A 21,235-nucleotide genomic window follows, 5' to 3' on the forward strand; every position below is an offset into this window, starting at 1 on the left:
CATCTCTGAATAGCCCAACTACCATACCAACGTGACAAAATAATCTAGCCACAATGGACTCTACTGGAGCTTCGGCTCGGTCACCTGAAGAGGCTCTGGCTAAGACTATCCAAACACACCAAGCCCAGTTTGGCCACTGTGGAAGTAAGGCTACTGTAGATTAATGATTGAGTTAGACAATGGATAGGAGATACTGAATTAAATGTGACTGCTAAGAAGCATCAGTATCGAAAGGGCCATAATGTTGAAATTAAGAATAAATTGGCTCATATGGATCCACCTCTAGGCCTAGAAGAACTCAAGGAGCCAAAGTAAAGTTTAGTGTTTTAACCTTTCTCTACATGGGGAGAGGGGTCAGTTTTTTGTCCTCTTAATACCATTCTACGCAATTCAATCAAGAGTTTATCACAATAATACATTTCATTACAAGACAACATTCTGTTGAAACATGCTGTAAAACAATTGTCGTGGTAGAATCGGTGGACGCTGGGCCTGTGGACAAGTTCATACTGTGCTGTAGATAAAAGGATGGCACAACAATGTCTGATACCTATGTATGTCACAACTATTTAACATCATCTGGAATTCTGATTCTTGTGGTACAGCTTCCCAAGCTCCCGACAGTCCATGGTATGCCTTGATAAGTAAACACAATCTGTGTATTCATTGGAACATCAGAATATTGTCCTTCTCTCCTGATTGTTGTCTTTACCATTGTACAGAATCATGGCTCCTTAATGCCTATCACTTGAGTCATTGAATGATTCCATATCTTGATGGTGCCAAGAATATACTGACGTGTTTGACAAGAAACCAGCTGAATCTCTTCCACCACATCGATCAAATGATTGTCCAGTAGACGTTCTCCCAGGTGCCCAGATTCCATTTGGGTGCAGTTTTTTCTTATCTAAGCCTGAACACAAACTCTCAAAGGATACATTGAGGATTATTTGTCTTATGGATTTCTATGATCCTCTTCTAGTTCAGCTGGGGCACCCATATTTTTCGTAGAAAAAAGAGATTGGTAATTATGTTCATGATTACAGAGCTCTCAGTGCAATAACTGTAAGAAACTATTATTCACTTTCTCTCCTCCCTGAATTGTTTGAAAGACTCTGGGGAGCTGAGTGAATTTGAGAGGCGGTTATAACAATCAGAATATGCATCCGGTGATGAGTGGAAGAAAATTAGAATATTTAGTTGCACCATTTGGGTTATATCTGCTCCAGCTACTTTTCAGCCTTGTAAACTATGTGTTTCATGACACTTTGGACACGTTTGCTATCATATATCTACAGAATCCCGTTGGACCTCACAGTCATGTAAGAAGTTTAAGAACTCTTGGGCTATATAATAAATTAGAAAATGTATCTTTGATGCTGAACATATACAGTTTTTTTGGTCATATAGTATCTTCTCTAGGAATTGACTTGAACTCTGTTAAAACCTATTGAACCGTATCCAGTTAAATCCGTCCAGTGCTTCTGGGGATTCGTTAACCATTATAGATTTTATATTAGAGGCTTTCCTAAGATAGGACAACCAATTACCGCACTAAACAGGAAAGGAGTATTTTATGAATGGACAGGTTCAGTACAAGAGTCACTTAGTCAGTTAAAAGACTATTTCCAGTCTGCTCCTGTTTTGGTTCATCCGGATACTCAGCATTCAATCATATTGGAGGCACATAAATGATTTATTTCACATTTCTAATCAAGGCAGCTTCACCGTCTTAAATCATTACAGTTCAAAATCAAGAAGAATTTTGTAGTGGATAAAATTTGGGACTCCCATATTACCGGAAAATATTTGTACGGCCTTGTCAGATGGAGGCTTATGGGTTAGAAGACAGTTCCTGGGAACAAAAAGAAAATGTACAGTTGCCCAGATTGGTTCAAGCTTACTTTTTTAAATATCTTGCAAAGTCTGGGGCACAAGGAAGCCACATTCTATAATGCGGTGACGCATACGATGTTTGGTCCGTTCCATGTCATTGTGCTGCTCCTTTGGCATTCATCCCCCAATAATGAAAGGTTAGCTAACAGACTTGGTTCACAGATGTATAATAAGGCCGCCCGAAGACTAAGGAGACGACAGAATTACCCACATCGGTGTCTGGCATCTCTAGGAGTTGAGCTGCACATTTGCAGCAGTGCTGGCAGCCACTTGTAAGCTCGGTTTTGGCCTCTGTGGGGTACAAAGGATGCCCAGCCCTGGCATACCCGTTCTCGGACTTCCCGTGTATCGATCTGGCTGCTGTATTTCTGACTGCTCTCACTCGCTATTCACATTGCATACACATGTACCAGACCCTTGGTGTGTATCCAGACTATCCTTTAGCTTTACCCTATGTCTCTGTATTGCCCGTGACTCTTGGACTGTGCACTAACCAGGCTTTTGCTATTCCCTGCTTTGCATGTTGCTTATATGTGCTACCATATTAAATATAGCTCTGCCTGTAGCACCTGTTCTGTCTACATTGCCTACAGTATATTGCATCACATGCATATTTTCACCAGCTTAGCCTCTGACTATAGAGGAACTATTGTGGTCCTCTCTGAATATAATAAAGGTAACCTGACTACCATACTAATGTGGCATCCCGTTTGTAGGTCACATCTCTGTTATATATCATGATCCTTACTTGCTCTGAACATTTTAGAGGATGTCCATTAAAATAAATTGATACTAGAAATAATAGACACAAATTGTCCCAAGATGATAATATATATATATATATATATATATATAAACCATGGACTAACTTCAGATATGAACCATAACTTCAGATATGAACCAAAGAAATATTCAGTTCAAGGAAATGGACTCATGTGAGCGATATACTTAGAGTTCGTATTTGCTGTGCTCGGTAGCACTTACACCAGTTGTTCCCTCACTGATGGAAAGAAAACGCTGCCAGTCACAGCAGTAATAAGTAAAGCATTGGGTTTTTTTTTAACAATATTGTTATACACAGGTCAGCTCACAGTAAACATTACTGTTGTTATGTCACTTCCTCTGTCACTTGTACTTCCCCTGTGTATTAAACTTTCTAAAGAGGACAAGTGGAGAAATTGCTCATAACAGCCAATCAGCTTCTAGCTATCACTTTATAGGGATGTAGTTATGAGACCGGCAGCTGCATGGCCGCTGGTCTCAATCCCGACACTGTAATTCCGGCAAGGGATTTAACATAGGCGTCGAAATACTGATGCCTATGTTAATCCAGACGCCGGAATGCTGAGAGGATGCCGGACTGATAGTCCTCTGGAGGTGAGTATACACTTAACCGGGGATGGGGGATTTAGGTTTAGGGACCCCAGGGGGTACTTAGGGTTAGACACTCCCCCAGGGAAGATTAAGGTTAGGCTAGGGGAAGGGGGAGTTAGGTTTAGGCACTAGGGGGAGGTTAGGGTTAGGCACCCCCCCGGGAAGGTTAAGTTTAGGGTGAGGGGAGGGGGGGTTAGGTTTAGGCACTCCTTTTATAGAATGTATTAGATAAATGATAGTTAGAATCTGATTGGTTTCTATGGGGAACTCCTTCACTTTTACTCTTTAGAAGGTTTGATACATCTCCCTACCTTTATAAGGACATCAACGGGTGATGTACCAGCCGACGCGTTTCGCATTACCTACTTTCATCACAATATTATATCTTAGTTACTTCTCCTAGCACTGAATTGTAGATTATTATTTTCCCTTACATGAGAGACCTGTTGTGAGCTTTTATGACATTAAAAATATAAGGTGAAGATGCTTTTTCTTTCTAATTTTTAATTTCGCTAATGTCTTCTCCAATTGTAGACTTTACCTCTACTTTTTGCTTTAGTTATGTGCATTTTATCATGCCTAAGTGCGCACACAATGAATAACTCCCTTCTAATATTATGATGAGTGAGACAGTATTGTCTAATTGGAATGACCATTTTATGCTATTATTCTATATACGTATGTATTTGGATAATACATGTGTAATACATTACAGTAACTCATACTGAGTGCTGAATCATCACCGGATACAGTAGCTCCTGGTTTTTAGTAGTCTTTACCAGCCATTATCTGCCTGACATAAGAATGGATGTAGACTTTCTGTGAATGCTAATCCTGCATTATTGGTAAAAGCAGCACTTAATAAGAGCAAATAGCCTGAAAGCGCTTTTCCATTTCCATGATTGGTGAAAAGTGTTTTCGGACAAAATTCCCCATCACAGATACAGTAGCTGTACATCTTGTTTTCTCCTAATATACCGGTGAAGGTGCTACAACTGCAAGATTACTGCGACAGTATTTAATATATGGATCATTTATCATATAGACTAGATTAGTGAGTGGTCTTTGTCTATACAATATTATATTATGGCAATCCTAATTCTAACTGCTTAACATCTTGAATTACTGCTCTCTTACTGCAATGCTGTTTGAGTGTATATACTGGTCCAAAGTGTGCTCTCCAGGACATTAGGCTATAAAGTGACCAGGTGGCAGGATTGGACTGGCTCACAGGAGTACAGGGAAAAACCCTGGTGGGCCCCATTGCCTGTGGGCCTAAGTGTTAGATTCCAGAGCTCAAATTATAGATTTATTATAGATCTGTTAAACGGTCAGTTACTTGGTAGAGCAGGAACACTGTTCAGCACGGGGGCTTGGTTCCCTTCTATAGAATCTACACCAAGATTTGCCCATTGGTTAGCCATACATCTGTGGTGGCTGGCCACACCCCCCTCTGATGGAATGACCACACCCTTAAGCATGAGCCCCCTGCCACTGCATTCCCCCTGGGTGCCCTTCTTGCCCCAGTTGGACACAGCCAGGTGGGGGAGACAGCTCTATTCTTCATGGACTGTAACCTGCAGCAACAAAGGGCCAATATTGAGATGTACTACCCCTGCGTATCAGACCTCACCACTACATGATTAGAGTCACCAATAGCATGTCAGGACCATGACAGTGTATCTACATACAGTACTGTAAGCCCTTTATCACTGTGAGTTCTATTTTGTCTCGCTTTCTATGTACCGAGCTGATGTACTAAGTAAATAAGTACCTTCGTTCCTTTGTCACTGTTTTCTAACTTATTCCACAAAAAATATAAAATTTTTAGATCATCTGCTGTATCCCGACAACAGAATAGATATCAAAATGGTAATAATACAGCGTACTGTATATATAATGTATATTTAATGTATTGCATCGACCGTGTTGCAAATAGGACACACATTGTAGGAAATCAATACAATACGCTTGCGTGAATGCAACTTTATATTGCAGCTATTTTCCTTGTTGTGTTAAGAACTTCTCAGAGTGATGCTGTTTAGTGTAAATACACTTTGATGTCTTATAGCCAGTGCCCTACTTTAAGCTCAGTATCGTGAAGTGTAGCTTCAGTCTCTCACTCTATAGTCAGTTTGCAAAAGTGCCTTGTGTTATCTATCAGGCAATCACAGGTCTTACTCCAGGCAATTTCTTCTCCTTCTCTTCACTTCAAAAATATAAGTGACAGAAAGACCATTACCACCCGAGGAACATAACCGTATTCCGTTCTCTCTCCTGGGCCTACCGCCAGTGACAGCATTTTGCACAGTGACTACTTCAATGACTGTGGAAAATACAAAACGAAGCCTAAACACACTTCTCCTTCTCCTTCTTGTTTCTATGTTATTTCTATGTGAAGTTATGCCGCGTTTTGCCGAACAAGTGGAGGTGGCTATAGAGGCTTTGAGCACAAATATTCCCCAACCATTTGAAGAGAATGAATTTATTGACGCCTCCCGTCTGGTGTATGACGGCGTGCGGGACATCAGGAAAGCCGTACTCATGATTAGGGTAAGACCGTTGGCTTTCGCTATCGTCACATGCAGCCTGTTTAATAGTGTTATGCAATATGTTTCCAGTTCTGAAATCTTTCTGTATGCACATTCATTTTCCATTGGGGCTGGGTATGGAATCCCGGCAGTTGGGATGCCGTTGGTCAGAATACCGACAGCGGAATCCCGACAGTTAGAATCCCGATGTCTGAATGTAAGTAGTCTAACCCTATCCACTAACCCACCTTTCCTGCAGCCTAACCCTCACCCCCCCGCAGCCTAACCTTTACCCTCCCCCCAACAGCCTAACCCTCCCCCGCCGCAGCCTAACCCTACCCTCCCCCCCGCAGCCTAATCCTAACTCTCTCACTTGTTGCCTAACTTTAGCCCCCCTCCTAGTGCCTAACCCTAAAAATAACCCTCCCCCTATCCCTAATGCTTTCCACCGGGATTCCACCTGCTGTCCGGATTCCAGTGCCAGTATTCTGAGCCCGGCATCCCAACGCCGGGATGGTACCTACATCCCTTCCATTGTTACCAACACGATATTGTTGTTTGTTAGTCGGCTTCTTTGCAACATAATATACAGAGTTTTTCGAAGCCACCAGTGTTTATTAGCTGTGTGCAGTGATGATAAATGACCTGTGGTCCTGGCATCTCCTGCAGGAAAAGGAAGTAACGTTGGGGAGTGATTTAAACGGAAGATGAGGAAAATTAGGGCGGAATTATCTCTGTTTCTGGTTCTACTCTTTTCAGTTTAGGCAAAGGAGAAAATCACAATATGGAAAGTTACAGTTGCTAACACTAAAGTCACACTGTATTGTAATTAATTATATTGTTAGCTATAGTATTTCATTGAGCCTCTCTTGAGTAAGGGAGCTCGATAAATGTGTAAATAGATTTCTAGTCATTTAAGCCACTAAGGAAACACAGGTAACATGGAAATGAAGATTTACATTTAGTCTAGCACCAAACATAAATGTATACCCTAGAGTAAATATATTCCATACATGCCTACTCTCCCGGAAGTCGCGGGAGGCTCCCGATTTTTTGGGTAACCCCCCCTACCCCCGGAAAGGTAGGCATTTCTCCCATATTCCTGCCCACTTCCTAATGAAGTGGGCGGAATGGGGAGAATTTCCGCGGTGATTGCGGGTTCCCGTTTAGGGGGCGGGGCTTAATGATGTGATTCTGCAAGAATTGCGCCATTTGGCTCTGCCCCCTATTTAAATCTGTGCGAATCTCTGCAATTTACCGCTGGGGGGGTCGCGATAGACCTTATGCTGCATTTGCATTATTGCAATGATCGCAATTGCAAACCTGCCTGCATGCAGCTTTGGGACTAGGATCCTTGCTGAATCAGGCCCAATGTTCCCTATTTCAGGCTGTGTTGGCGCTCTGTCCTTAGCAGTGTAAACATAAAGCATCTGAGACATGAGAGATGGATATTTTACATGCTGCATTTTTTTTTTTTCCATCAATAAATTTTTATTGAAAATAAGATAGAAAAAATGGGGTACAGAAAAAGGAGAAAGGGGAATAGGGGGTAAAAGAAAACACAATAACAATGAAAATTATGAGGTATGAACAGGACATCCATAAATATCTAACAATTATTACAATACAAAATATAGCAAATAGATAGACTAAACATCTGAATCTCCCGAGGGAGGTTCATTTAGATTGCAAGGGGAAGACGGGTCCAGAGGGCTAATTCTCACAGAGGGGGCACCTCTACCATCAGTGACATAGATATACCATGGGTACCACTTTACAATAGGTGAAGACGGAGCCTTAGAGTAACTAGCATCCCTAGTCTCCATTTCAAAATGAAATTGAGTTTTTGTAATAACTTTGGCAAATGGGGGGGTGAAGAGGACTTCCAATGTTGGGCTATTGTAGCCCTAGCAGACATTAAAATATGACCAAGAACATAACGAGCAGGTTTGGGAATAGTGAGAGGGTACCAATGTAGAAGGGCTAGAGAGGGATCTAGACGCAATGTGAGACCTAAAACTTCCTGTATAAGGGAAAATACTTCTGTCCAAAAAGGGCGTAAAGAGGGGCAGTCCCAAAAAATATGAAAAATCGTATCTTCAGAGTGGAATAAACGCCAGCAAAACCGTAGGGCATATCCCATGTAGTTTAGTAGGTGTCAAGTATAGTCAGTTTAGGAGTTTAATATGCATTTCAGCGTGATTAGTGCATTTAGATAGGGAAAAAGAGGCTAGATTCCCATTGTTTAAGGGTAAAGGAACATTGAAGATCAGCCTCCCATCGAAGCTGAACAGAAGATTTGGTCGTCTGGTCAGCAGGAGACAACAGTAAGTACCAAAAGGAGATGGCCCCATAGGAAGAGCATCTAGATAGTCTATTTAGAATTTGGTCTGGTGGTGTTTGGAGCATGGAGGGGTCGGTATTAAATTGAGCTATCCAGTGATGGAGTTGAAGATAATAAAACCAAGCTGATGGGCCCAATTCAAATTTGGCACATAAATCAGAAAACGGTAAAATAGAGGACGGGGAAAGAAAATCTGCTAGGGACTGAGGGGGTCATTCAGACCCGGTCGTTAGCGCCGATGCGCTCGGACCGGGTCGTTTGCCCCCCACGGAGCATGCGCATGCCGGCGCCGTCGTGCGCATGCGTGAGACCCGCTACGACCGACAGCGCCGGTCGTAGCGGGTCTCGATCCAAAGGGGGCGAGCTGTCGATGTTGATTGCCAGCTCGCCCCGTTTGGAAGGCGGGCCGGGGGGGTGGCAGCCTGCCGTTTGGGGGCGGCCCCACTGACATCACTATTGATGTCAGTGGAGAGCTTCCGGCTCAGACAGAGCCGAAAGCTCTCCGGGGCTTATGACAAGGGAGACCCTACCCTAGGGTCTCGTCGTAAGTCAAGACCATCGCGAGCATCACCTTAGGCGGTCGTAAGGCTGCGGGTGTTAACCCACAGCCTTACCACCGCAAAGGAGGACGTCTTGAAAATTCAAGACGTCCTCCCCTCATTCAGACCGACCGCACGCTCTGTGCGACCGGCTCTGAATGAGGTCCTGAATACCTAACTGCATCCAGTAAAACATGTGGAGATTGGGAAACAAATTATCTAATGCTTGGAGGGATATGGTCCTAGTAGGGAGAGTGAAATTAAAATGAGTTGGGAGCCTAACATCCCATATCTTTAGGGTATCAAGGGCAGACTTGGGAAGTAATGGGGATTGTGGGCGTAGTTGTTTAGGTAACCATAGAAGGTCCAATAAAGGGAATTCTTGAAAAAGGGCACATTCTAGGTCCACCCAGGGCTTAGTGTGGGGGAGGAGAAACCAATCACACAGCTAGGAAAGGAGGGCAGCTTCATGGTACCTAGGTAGGTCAGGAAGATTGAGGCCTCCTTGTTGTCTAGAGCATATCATACGGTTATAAGCTATTCTAGGAGCTTTGTGTTTCCATACAAAAGACGTCATCAGTTTCCGCATTTGTTGTAACATTTTACGGGGTATTGCGTATGGTATAGGACGGAACAGGTACATCAGTTTGGGCAGTAACATCATCTTGAATGCCGCTAGACGGCCTAACCAGGAGACCTCATGATTCATCCAAGCAGTGGTTAAAGTTGTCAACTGTATCAGCAGAGGGGCGTAATTAACAATGTGAACATTACTAATAAAGGAGGGGATAGAAATGCCTAGGTAGGATAGGGAGAAGTCCTTCCAAGAAAAAGGAAAACGTCCTTTCAGGGATTGAAGGATTGTAGGGGGAATGTTGATAGGTAGAGCTTCCGTTTTGGTTGTATTCAGTTTGTAATAGGAAGCAGCACTATAGTTGTTTAAAATATTGTGGAGGGGAATCAATGAAGTCTCCAAGTCAGTCACAAACAATAAAACGTCGTCTATAAAGAGACACAATTTATGAGAAGTGTTACCTACTGAGAGACCAGGGAAATATTTGGATGATCGAATCATTTGGGCAAGGGGTTCTATAACCAATACAAAGATTAGTGGGGAGAGAGGGCATCCCTGTCTAGTGCCGTTAGATATCTGGAAAGGTGAGGAAAGGAAGCCGTTGCTAAAAATCCGGGCTGAGGGGCCAGTGTAAAGAGCATTGATTGAGCTAAGGATATCGCCTTGGAGTCCAAACCTGTATAACACCTGGCGCATATAGTCCCAATGGAGTCTGTCGAATGCTTTTTCAGCATCTAGTGATAAGTGAAGAGGAGAAGTGGTCGTTTATTATGTGAGGCCCATTCCACCAGGACCAGAACCCTAAGTGTATTGTCGGGAGCCTGACGTCCAGTAACAAAGCCCACCTGGTCAGGGTGTAGTAACTGAGGAAGTAGTGGGTTCAGACGATTAGCTATTAATTTAGCATAGATTTTAATGTCCGTGTTAAGAAATGCTATAGGTCTGTAGTTTTTACAGTCAGAGGGGTCCGTGCCCGGCTTCGGGATAGTCACAATTTGTGCCTCCACCATTTCGGCTGGAAAGGAGCCAGTTTTAGAAGCCTCTAGATATAGCTGTAAAATTATTGGGGAAAGGACGCCTCTGAATTCAGAGTAAAAAGAGTAAATAAAGCCATCTGGGCCTGGGGCCTTACCCTTAGTGAGTTGCCTAATTACAGACTGTATCTCCTCCAGTGACCAAGGGGCATTTAAGGACGCCAGGCTACCTGCATCTAAGGTAAGAAGAGACAAACTATCTAGAAAAGAAGAAATAATAGGGGTTGTGGGTTCTTCAGACAGGTTATACAATTTTGCATAGTATTTTGAGAACAGATTGGCAATGCCGAGGGGATTAAGGCATTTGGAACCGGAGGGGGAGAGAAGACACTTAACCCTATTTCTGGCTTGGTGACCGCGGAGTTTACGAGCTAAAAGGCAAGAAGCTTTATTCCCAGCAGTATAGAACTTATGGCGTAATCGAGTAAGGGCTGAGTACATGCGGAGCATAAACAGTTTCTGTAGCTGCTGTGGGACCTCTTGCAGTTGTTTACGTAACAACCTATTAGGGCGGGCCTGATTCTGAGATTCCTAGGATCGATTTGTGATTTACGGGAGCGAGCTTTAAGTTGAGCACCTTTTTGGATAGAGGTGCCGCGAAGTACCACCTTCAGGGCACACCAATATGTAAAAACTGAAGTGTCAGAAGGTGAGTTGGTCTGAGTATATAGCGTAAGAGAATCTGAAAGAGCCTTTAGAATCTCAGGATCATGGAGATGGTAGTCAGGAAAACGCCAAGGGCGTGTAGAGGGAAAATGTTTATCAGTACTCCAGGACCATAGGAGGGGAGCATGATCGGACCAAGTGATGGGGAGAATTTTAATTTTCTTAGTGGACTGGAGGATCCTTTTATCCAGAAGAATAAGATCTATTCTGGAGTAGCTATTATTTACAGAAGAGAAGAAAGTATAGTCTCTCTCATCTGGGGAAAGGGTGCGCCAGGCGTCATACAAGTCAAACTCAGCTAACAGTTTCTTAAAAGCAAGTGAGGGGCCCACATCACGGGGGGAAGAAGAGTGTCCCTGCGAGGAAGAGCGATCCAGTTTGGGGTCAAGGACTAGGTTAAAGTCACCCATCAGTATTAGGGCGCCTTCACGGACCTTAGCAATTTCTTCAAAAATTTCTCTCAGGAAAGGGACCTGGCGAGGATTGGGAGCATATATAGAGACTAGGGTAACTGGAACTTCCTCAACAATGCCAGTAAGGATAAGGAAACGCCCATTTTTATCTTCAATTTTCCTATGTAGTACAAATGGGGTATTTACATGAAATAAAATAGCGACCCCATTCCGTTTGGATGGGCCATTAGCGGTATAGCAGGTAGGGTACCTATGGTCTTTAAATATGGGGGGCGCAGCAGAAGAGCAATGCGCCTCCTGTAAGGTCACAATATTTGTTCTATGTTGAGGTAAAGTGGAGAGAGACATTTAGGGAAAAAACCTGAACCATTTATAGTCATACAGTTGTGTGAGCACCGTGGATATACCTGTTATGAAAAACGAAAGAAAAAAAGAAAAAAACATATCTTTAAGAAAAGGGAAAGAAAAAAAAGTACATGCTGCATTTTAACTGTTACAATTGATGTAGACAGATGTACACTAAACTGGGTGTGATAGTTATCGTGTCGACATGCATGAGGTCAATATAAGGATGTTGAAATGTCTACACGGATGCTGCTTTCTATCATGCTGCTGCTAATGGTGAATGTCATGGCGCCCACTGTCGCAGGAATTATGATGCAGCGAGCAGAGAGGCTATGAAATGACCCGTCTGAGAATCCGCGATCATAGCACCCCCTCATCCTTCCTCTGCCACTGTAGTGTCACTGAGGGTCTTCCTGTCAGGCTAGAGATGGGAATCATTTGATGTTTCATTGGAAACATCGGTCAGATGGTTCCAGTGTTCGATGTATAACCCTGCAATGGTGAGGATCCAATGTTTTCTCACCATCGCTAGAGTTCTCCCCTGATGTTTCCCAGATGGTTTCCAGTGTTTTTGTTTTGGTTGTTGTTGTTGTTGTTTTTTAACTCTGTGTGGCTGCTGGCAGCTGCAGTTACTGTGTGTGTGATGCTGACATTTCAATACACAGTTTACACACACGCACTGCTGTGTTCGAGCACGTTGCTAGGGGCTGTGGCTAACAGAATGAAAGACACTCTGGACAGCCAATCAGCAGTAGCACATGGAACAGCACCATCCTCGGCTCACTGCCACTGGTGCTGCTAAGTGAATGACTGGCTGCAGGGCTAGGCTGGCTGCATGTGTTCTGCTGAGGGCGGTGGCTGACAGTGATAGACACTCTTGTCAGCCAATCAGCAGCTGTTGGTAATTGAGCAATGAGTGACAGTGTCAGTCACTCACTGCATGTGCAGTATAATTATATATGTATATATATATATTATATATATACAGTATATATATATATTATATATATATACAGTATATATATATATATATACATATATATATATATATATATCTCCAGGCGCAAAGGTACAGCCCTCCAATAAATAAGTGTATGTAAACCCCAATTAATACATACAGCATACTTGCCGACTTTCTGGCTGCTCCTTCCGGGAGGGAGCAGCCAGATCGGCAGAATGGGGGGCGTGGCTGGGTCAAGGGGGAGTGTCCGGGCGGGTAACGCATACCTCCCAACATTTGACCACAAGCAGACGGGACATTTGCGCGCCGGATGCGTGCTCCCGAAAAGGCACGCCCCATTTGCATCACTGAGGGGCGTGCCCAGCATCTCCGAGATGCTGGGCACACCCCCAGGCTTCCTCCTTCCTCCCCGTACTGTGAATAGATGCTGTGCGCATGCGCACAGCTCTATTCTCGCTCTGCATACACGCTGCGCTGCTATGCAGAGCAGCGGTGTATGTTTTCTCCAACTGCCCCCCCCACCGTGGGGCACTGCGGCCCGTGGGCGGGACAGTCCCATAAAAATGGGAGTGTCCCGCCTAATTCGGGACAGTTGGGAGGTTTGTGTAACGGTCATTTGTAAGCATGGTGGGGGCGGGGCCACGTGATTATGTCATTTTGCCAATAATACATGCATTGTGGAGCAGGGGGCGGGGCCAAAATGACGCGATTCAGTGTGAATCGTGTCATCGCCCCTCTCCGCTGCGGGGGTTTAACTATTAATCGTGGGGGGGGGAAGGGGGGATCGGCGGCTGCTGGGAAGCTTGCCTGCCTTTCCAGGGGGCCGAGAGCTGCACCCAACTTTCAGTAGGCTCCCGACAAAACAACAAAATCGGGAGGGTAGGCATGCCTGACACACAGACAGTAGTGTAGGTGGATGATTCGGTATATATATATATATATAAATATAAAAAGAACGTCCTCAGGACAATAATGTAGCAAAATGCTACTTACCCCCTCTCTAAATAGAGCAGATACCAAACCAATGTGTGACTGCTGGGACCACAAGGCACAGACAGTGAGGCGCTCAAAAATTACATCACAGTCACCCAGCAACACCAGCTGCGGCAAGCGTGCTGTCGCCTGGCAACCACTGACACGGCCGTACTGCTGGACTGTTTGTAGTATGCTGCCTAAGAAGTACCAGGTCTTTACAGATCAGTTTTGCATTTTTTAAAATCCTCTGAGTACCGCTGTTTTTTTGTACTGCTGGACCGTATATACTGTAAGCCTCCATCAAATAAACATAAGTATGATTTCAGAAGTTTATTAGTGTATCATATGTTTAACCACTTAACTGACAAATTATTTTTCCAAAAACCGCTTCGAAATTGTCGTTTTTTTATTTTTTATGATTGAATTAGGTAAAGAACAGCTTTGTAAAACTACTCCAACACGATTTAAAACAAAAAAATGTAAATGCTGTATACCATAAAAATGCCAATTTTTATGGTGTATAGTAGTGATGGCAATTGATAGAAACATCAATTGAGACCACAGCATCGGCTGGGGGGCTGCCATCTATATACGAGTGTGTGTGTATATATATATATATATATATATATATATGCACACATACACACATATATACATACACAGTATATATATATATATATATATATATATACAGTAAGGTCCATAAATATTGGGACATTGACAGAATTTTCATATTTTGGCCTCTATTCACCACCACAATGGCTTTGAAATGAAACAAACAAGATGTGCTTTAACTGCAGACTTTCAGATTTAATTTGAGGGTAATTACATCCAAATCAGGTGAACAGTGTAGGAATTACAACGGTTTCTATATGTGCCTCCCACTTTTTCGGGGAGGCACATCAGGGCTTATGACGAGACCCTAGGGTAGGGTCTCACTTGTCGTAAGCCCCGGAGAGCTTCTGGCAGAGCCGGAAGCTCTCCACTGACATCACTAGTGATGTCAGTGGGGCCTCCCCCAAAGGGCAGGCGTTCCCATGGGAACGCCTCCGTTTGGGCTGCCACCCCCCCGGCCCGCCTTCCAAACGGGGCGAGCTGTCAATCAACATCGACAGCTCGCCCCCTTTGGAAAGAAACCCGCTGTCAGTCGTAGCGGGTCTCACGCATGCGAAGGAGCCGGGTCCCTCGTGCGCATGCACACTGGACAAACATCGAGGCGGCCGTGCGGTCGTAGACCGTACGGCCGCCTCTGAATGAAGCCCTAAATCCTTTAGTAATCAGACTTCCTGTACAGTATAAAGATATGAGACTCCATCGTACAGCTCTGTGACCTGCCTCTGACAGAACTCCTCATGACTTTTATTATCCTTATTGTCACACTGGGGAGTGTTTGATCCGTTTCACGTTCAGCTCTTTAAACTCTCAGACGTTCGCCAGTTTCCTTCCTGTGCTGTCTAATGCATTGATGGGGGGCATGAATGTCTTTGTCTGTCCCTCAACGAGCCTGAGAATTCCGTTCACAGCGTTGATCTCAGACGCATTTTCAGATACTGTAGTGTACAATAGCACAGCTACCTGCATATAGTTGCATAGAATCAGTGGCATTTGGTACACAATTATATAGGCCTTAAGCAAAAACAAATCACACCTGGCACACGGGGATTTCAGAGGTAAAACGTTGGCTCGTTGTTGTGTTACTGACACCACCCGCTGTCTGCTGTAAATAACGGTAGAATACAGCGTCCTGCGTATACAGCAGCTAGTAATGGCGGCATTATGTGAGGGCATGGGCTGCAAATCGTGCCCTGGAAGTCAGAAACCTGGCTAATCTGGCAGTATATTCTCCTCAATCTACTTATATCAGTGATAGGGGCCTTTAAAAGGGCAGTATATCACTCACAATCTCAGTAGTAAGTTAAATATATAATAAATACTGTATATGTGGTCAATGAAAGAGATGCCTATGATTCTGTAATAATATCAGCAGGCCTTCTACACCACAAGTGTATAACAAACAAATATGAGAACAAAGTAGGAAGCAGCTGGAGGCTGCAAGTGAAGGCTTCGGGGGGCCGCATGTGGCCCCTAGGGCCAACAGCAGCTCATCAGCGACTTCAGCTGGGTACACATTAGCCAGTATGTCGTCCGATCCGGCCGATAGGGGGGACATGTGGGGCACATCATCTAGTGTGTACCCGCTATGTCACTGACGATGCATGCTCCCACGTGTCATCAGCGATATCATTAGCGGGGGCCATGCTGCCAAATGCAGCATGGCCCCCGCCGTCGCTCCACTGCTGCTGGCATCGGCAAGTGTGTATGCACTCACCGGTGCCGGCACGGGGTCCCGTCTAATGTGTACCGGCCTTAAGATCGTATAAACAGATCATGGCCACTATTCCTACCACAAGGCACTGTAACTGCTGCACTGGTCTATGGATCTAATTGGCCTGTTCGTCATTTTCATTAGGAATACCTCTACAATTTAGATAATAGGTGTGTGTGTGTCCTAGTGTGTGTGCCCTAGTGTGTGTCCTAGTGTGTGTGCCCTAGTGTGTGTGCCCTAGAGTGTGTGCCCTAGAGTGTGTGTCCTAGTGTGTGTGCCCTAGTGTGTGTGCCCTAGTGTGTGTCCTAGTGTGTGTGCCCTAGTGTGTGTGCCCTAGAGTGTGTGCCCTAGAGTGTGTGCCCTAGAGTGTGTGTCCTAGTGTGTGTGCCCTAGTTTGTGTGTCCTAGTGTGTGTGCCCTAGTGTGTGTGTCCTAGTGTGTGTGCCCTAGTGTGTGTGCCCTAGTGTGTGTGCCCTAGAGTGTGTGTCCTAGAGTGTGTGTCCTAGTGTGTGTGTCCTAGTCTGTGTCCTAGTGTGTGTGCCCTAGTGTGTTTCCTAGTCTGTGTGTCCTAGTCTGTGTGCCCTAGTGTGTGTGTCCTAGTATGTGTGTCCTAGTGTGTGTGCCCTAGTGTGTGTGTCCTAGTGTGTGTGTCCTAGTATGTGTGTCCTAGTGTGTGTGCCCTAGAGTGTGTTTCCTAGTCTGTGTGTCCTAGTCTGTGTGTCCTAGTGTGTGTGTCCTAGTGTCCTAGTATGTGTGTCCTAGTATGTGTGTCCTAGTATGTGTGTCCTAGTGTGTGTGTCCTAGTGTCCTAGTATGTGTGTCCTAGTGTGTGTGCCCTAGTGTGTGTGTCCTAGTATGTGTATCCTAGTCTGTGTGTCCTAGTGTGTGTGCCCTAGTGTGTGTGTCCTAGTATGTGTGTCCTAGTACGGAATCGGTATGACATGCCACCGGACCTAAGCCTGGTGAATGTAATACCGACGCCGGAAGACAGAGCAGTTAAGATCCCGACAGGGTGAGTATTTTAACTATTCCTAAACCCCCCCCTTTCCCTAACCCTCCCTTAGGGGTGCCTATCCCTAACCTCCCCCCTAGTGCCTAAACTATCCTCCTCCCAGGGGTTCCTAATCCTAGTGTCCTAGTATGTGTGTCCTAGTGTGTGTGTCCTAGTATGTGTATCCTAGTCTGTGTGTCCTAGTATGTGTGTCCTAGTGTGTGTGTCATAGTACGGAATCGGTATGACATGCCACCGGACCTAAGCCTGGCGGATGTAATACCGACGCCGGAAGACAGAGCAGTTAAGATCCCGACAGGGTGAGTATTTTAACTATTCCTAAACCCCCCCCCCTTTCCCTAACCCTCCCCTAGGGGTGCCTAAACTATCCTCCTCCCAGGGGTTCCTAATCCTAACCCTCCCTTCCCGCACCCTAAACCTAACCCTCCGGGGGGGGTGCCTAACCCTAACCTCCCCCTAGTGCCTAACCCTAACCCCCCCTATCCATAGCGTAACCCTAACCTCCCCCCTAGTGCCTAACCCTAACCCCCCCTATCCATAGCCTAACCCTAACCTTCCCCGGGGGGGGTGCCTAACCCTAAGTCCCCCCTGGGGTCCCAAAACCTAACACCCCCATCCTTGGGCTAAGTGTTCTACTTACCCGTCACGGACGATCGGTATGGCGGGTGTCAGTGTTCCGGTGTTGGGATTAACATAGGCATCAGTATTTTTCGATGCCTACAGTATGTTAAATCCCTTGCCGGGATTACACTGTCGGGAAGCCGGCGGTCGGCATTTGTGACCGCATACCCCTAGTACACCTCTCCTGTGATTGAAGCTCATTCATTGAATTTCTATGTATTTTAAAAAGACGTAACAAATCTTCTTCCTTATCTAAATAAACTTCTCGGCAACTGGTCTCACGAATGCAACAAGCGAAACACAGCTGGAGTTTCTTTCTAACTGATAGGAATGTCCAAGTGCTACTGTAATTCATTATGGAGAGATATTGGCTCTCTAGCCTTGGGGGTGACCTATCTCCAAATGGGGTTGGCAGAAAACAATTCGGCATTGAGTGAAAGGCTGATTATGGCCACAGTCCAACAATGAACACACAATTTCTCATCTGCTGCACGTTCCCTGTTTTTCGCATATCGGCTACAATACATGCTGGTGGCATGCTGTACACAGAGCGATAAAGCCATGGGCGTGCATCATCAGTAGGCAGACACCGTAGCATGATTTGCGGAGGTGCAGGCACAGAGTTTGGGAGCTTTACCGCCGCCCCACCCATTGTCAGTGATGCCATGTCTTCAGCCCTCCTTTTTGGATTACCGATGGTCAGTACACCTACTTCATTTATGCATGGAGACAGGATCACGCACACATTGCAGGATGAAGAATAATATGTTTCTGAAAACAGATAACATCGTGCATGGCCCAGACCTAGGATTACATATGTAGTACTGTGTGTCACAGCTGTATAGTTTATGTTAACATTAATTGAATCATCGAATTAATGGAAAAGTATAAATCATTTATGACTAGAGATGTGCGCGGACCCCTGTTTTGGTTCTAATTCATGACCATGGTTTCGGTTTTGGCAAAACCACCCACCTAGTGTTTTGGTTCAGATTTGGTTTTGGATCCCTTAAAAATCAATAAAAAAATCTATAGCACAGCTAAAGTAATTTTGACCTGTTTACATGCAATCCAAAACCCGAGTTTGTTTTTTAAATCCAAGTTCCGAACTGACTACAGACCTTTTCATATTTCAGGAAAACCAAACCGTACATCTCTATTTATGAGTATTAGGGCAGGATATACAGTACTAAAGGGGAAAATGCAGTGAAACCCCCAAAAAAGCAGTTTTCAGTGGTTTTACCACCTACCCCATATGTATTAAGCATTCCGGTGCTTCGTCCCGATGGGTAACGCCATCTTCAAGTGGCGTTACCCAATAGACGCCTATGGGCTTCTTTTCGGTTCGCCTCTCCTGAAAGAGATCCAATCAGCTTTGAATGATCACATGACACTGGTGTCATAGAACCTTCAGCTGAAACCATTGGCTTATTTAAATATTGCCTGAGGGATTATAGGCAGATGTGAGAGAGAAAGGGCCGGAAGTACTAAAGGGGAAAATGCGGTAAACCCAGTTTTACGGCATTCCCCATATGTACAAAGCACCGGAACGCCGAGGCGGCAGAGGACTTATGGGTGTTAAACCCGGAAGTGCCTTTAGCCGGGGGATCGCAAAGGACAGCTCTTATAAGGAGAACTGTTCTTTGCGATATTCTAGGTGAATACCACTATAATCAACCGTGGTATGTACCCTAAGAGAGGTGGGATGTAACACTTCGTGGATGCCATGCTTAGTACATCCCACCCAGAGAGAGAGGGACAAAGTTAAATCTTATTTTTCTTAGAGAGGTACGTTTGTTAATAGTTGTACAGAGAAATGAAGCTTGATCGTCTAGACTATAGTGTTAGATATTATTAAAGAACCGCATGACAAAGAAGCCTTGTACTTACCTTTTGGCAAAACCATTTAATATCGTGCATGACATATGTATTATACAGTTTATTAATCCAATACAACGTTCACATGCTAAGACCAAGAATTATGTCCATCTTTATCCTCATGGCCTATTTCCTCAATTCATTTAGACCCCAGAAGAATTAGAAGATGATTCGGACTTTGAACAGGAAGATTATGATGTCAGAAGCCGAACGAGCGTCCAGACAGAAGATGACCAGCTGATTGCTGGGCAGAGCGCAAGGGTAAGTCCTTGGACATTTCAACTGTCTCAGGTTTTTTAAATGTTAAAGATACATTTAAAAAAAAAAAAAAAAACCTATTTCTTGTTTAAGATAAGTATCTACTTACAGCTATGGTTCCTGAGAGTTCATTCAATGCATTTATATTAAGCTGCAGACTTCACATTGGAACCTCTACATGATTTAATGTGTACTGTAGTAATGCTCACCTGCTAGTGTCTTGGTAATAGTCAGTTAAACCAATTTTTGTTTTGCTACATAGTAATTAGACCAAACAATGGGGTTCTCCTGGATCCCTGTCCACAAAGAAGAGAGCATTTCATGCAGAGCTTTGTGCTCTCTCCGGGGCCGGATTCCACCAACTTGAACAGCGGTAGACGTCTGATATGTAAAGAAACTTGGCGTGAATGCACTCTCCTGAGTACCCAAGGCATAATTTAGTCATTCCAAATAATAACGTTAAAGGACCTGGTACAACGTGTGATTTGAGCATGGGTGAGATCACCGGACCTGCTCCTGTTTATGAATCTACATAGTGAATTTCTGCTGAGCAAGTCTGAAAGCCTGTCATCTGATGGCTCAGATAGAGGTGCACCCCCCTATTAGAATGGTAACCAGTTATAAAGGAGGGCGACAAATCACATGACATTAAGTAGAGTACTGGACAACCAGGGCAGCTCTACAGGCTGTAGGGTGTGTGCCCGAAACATCCCCTGACTGCTCCAGATGGCTTTGCAGCAGCGCTGTTGGCTGTGGGATACTGGCCCAGCCTCCAGGGACTGGGACATGCTGCACAGAGTAAAAGCTACATAGCAGGGGTAATATATAAGACAGCACAGTGCAGAAATTAATCTGGGACGCATTTATTCAACCCTTTCAGTGATTAAAACAATCTCAAATAATAGACTATGCTAGCAGCGATAATTGAACGTTATTATTAAGTCAGTGTCTAGGGAGATACTCTACAACAGGCCTGGCCAACCTGTGGCTCTGCAGCTATGTGAAACTACAAGTACCAGCATGCCCTGCTACAGTTTTGCTTTTAGGGAATGCTAAAACTGTTGCAGGGCATGCTGGGACTTGTAGTTTCACAACAGATGGAGAGCCACAGGTTGGCCAGGCCTGCTCTACAATATTAGCCATGGGTAAATGATTTTTTAATCCCTGTTTTTTAAACCCCGGGTGTTGATGTGGGCACAGATACATTAAGTGTAGACGATCCCTTACAGCTGAGGCTGCAACTCCAGTGGATCTTCCTTCTTCTCTGGCAACGACTCCACGAGCCTATCCTTCTCAGGCTGTAGCAGAGAGGACAGCCCCATACACACAGTAACATGACATAACGTGACAGCCAACTCTTCTCAGGCTGTAGCAGAGAGGCAAGCCCCATACACACAGTAACATGACATAACATGACAGCCAACTCTTCTCAGGCTGTAGCAGAGAGGCAAGCCCCATACACACAGTAACATGACATAACATGACAGCC

The 21,235-nt window shown here is 44.7% G+C and overlaps 1 protein-coding gene across 1 annotated transcript in view; it reads left to right on the top strand.

Annotated features, from left to right (window-relative positions):
• The window catches only part of CTNNA2 (catenin alpha 2), a 937,723-nt gene that overhangs the window by 712,139 nt on the left and 204,349 nt on the right, over positions 1–21,235 (top strand). Inside the window, exons 7-8 of the mRNA XM_088442722.1 lie at positions 5,672–5,823; positions 19,636–19,749. Of these exons, the coding sequence (XP_088298848.1) occupies positions 5,672–5,823; positions 19,636–19,749 (266 nt within the window). The remainder of the gene's footprint in view (positions 1–5,671; positions 5,824–19,635; positions 19,750–21,235) is intronic.

This window comes from Taudactylus pleione, unplaced genomic scaffold (genome assembly GCF_031769625.1).
Source record: "Taudactylus pleione unplaced genomic scaffold, aTauple2 ptg000316l, whole genome shotgun sequence".
In the NCBI taxonomy this organism is placed as follows: domain Eukaryota; kingdom Metazoa; phylum Chordata; class Amphibia; order Anura; family Myobatrachidae; genus Taudactylus; species Taudactylus pleione.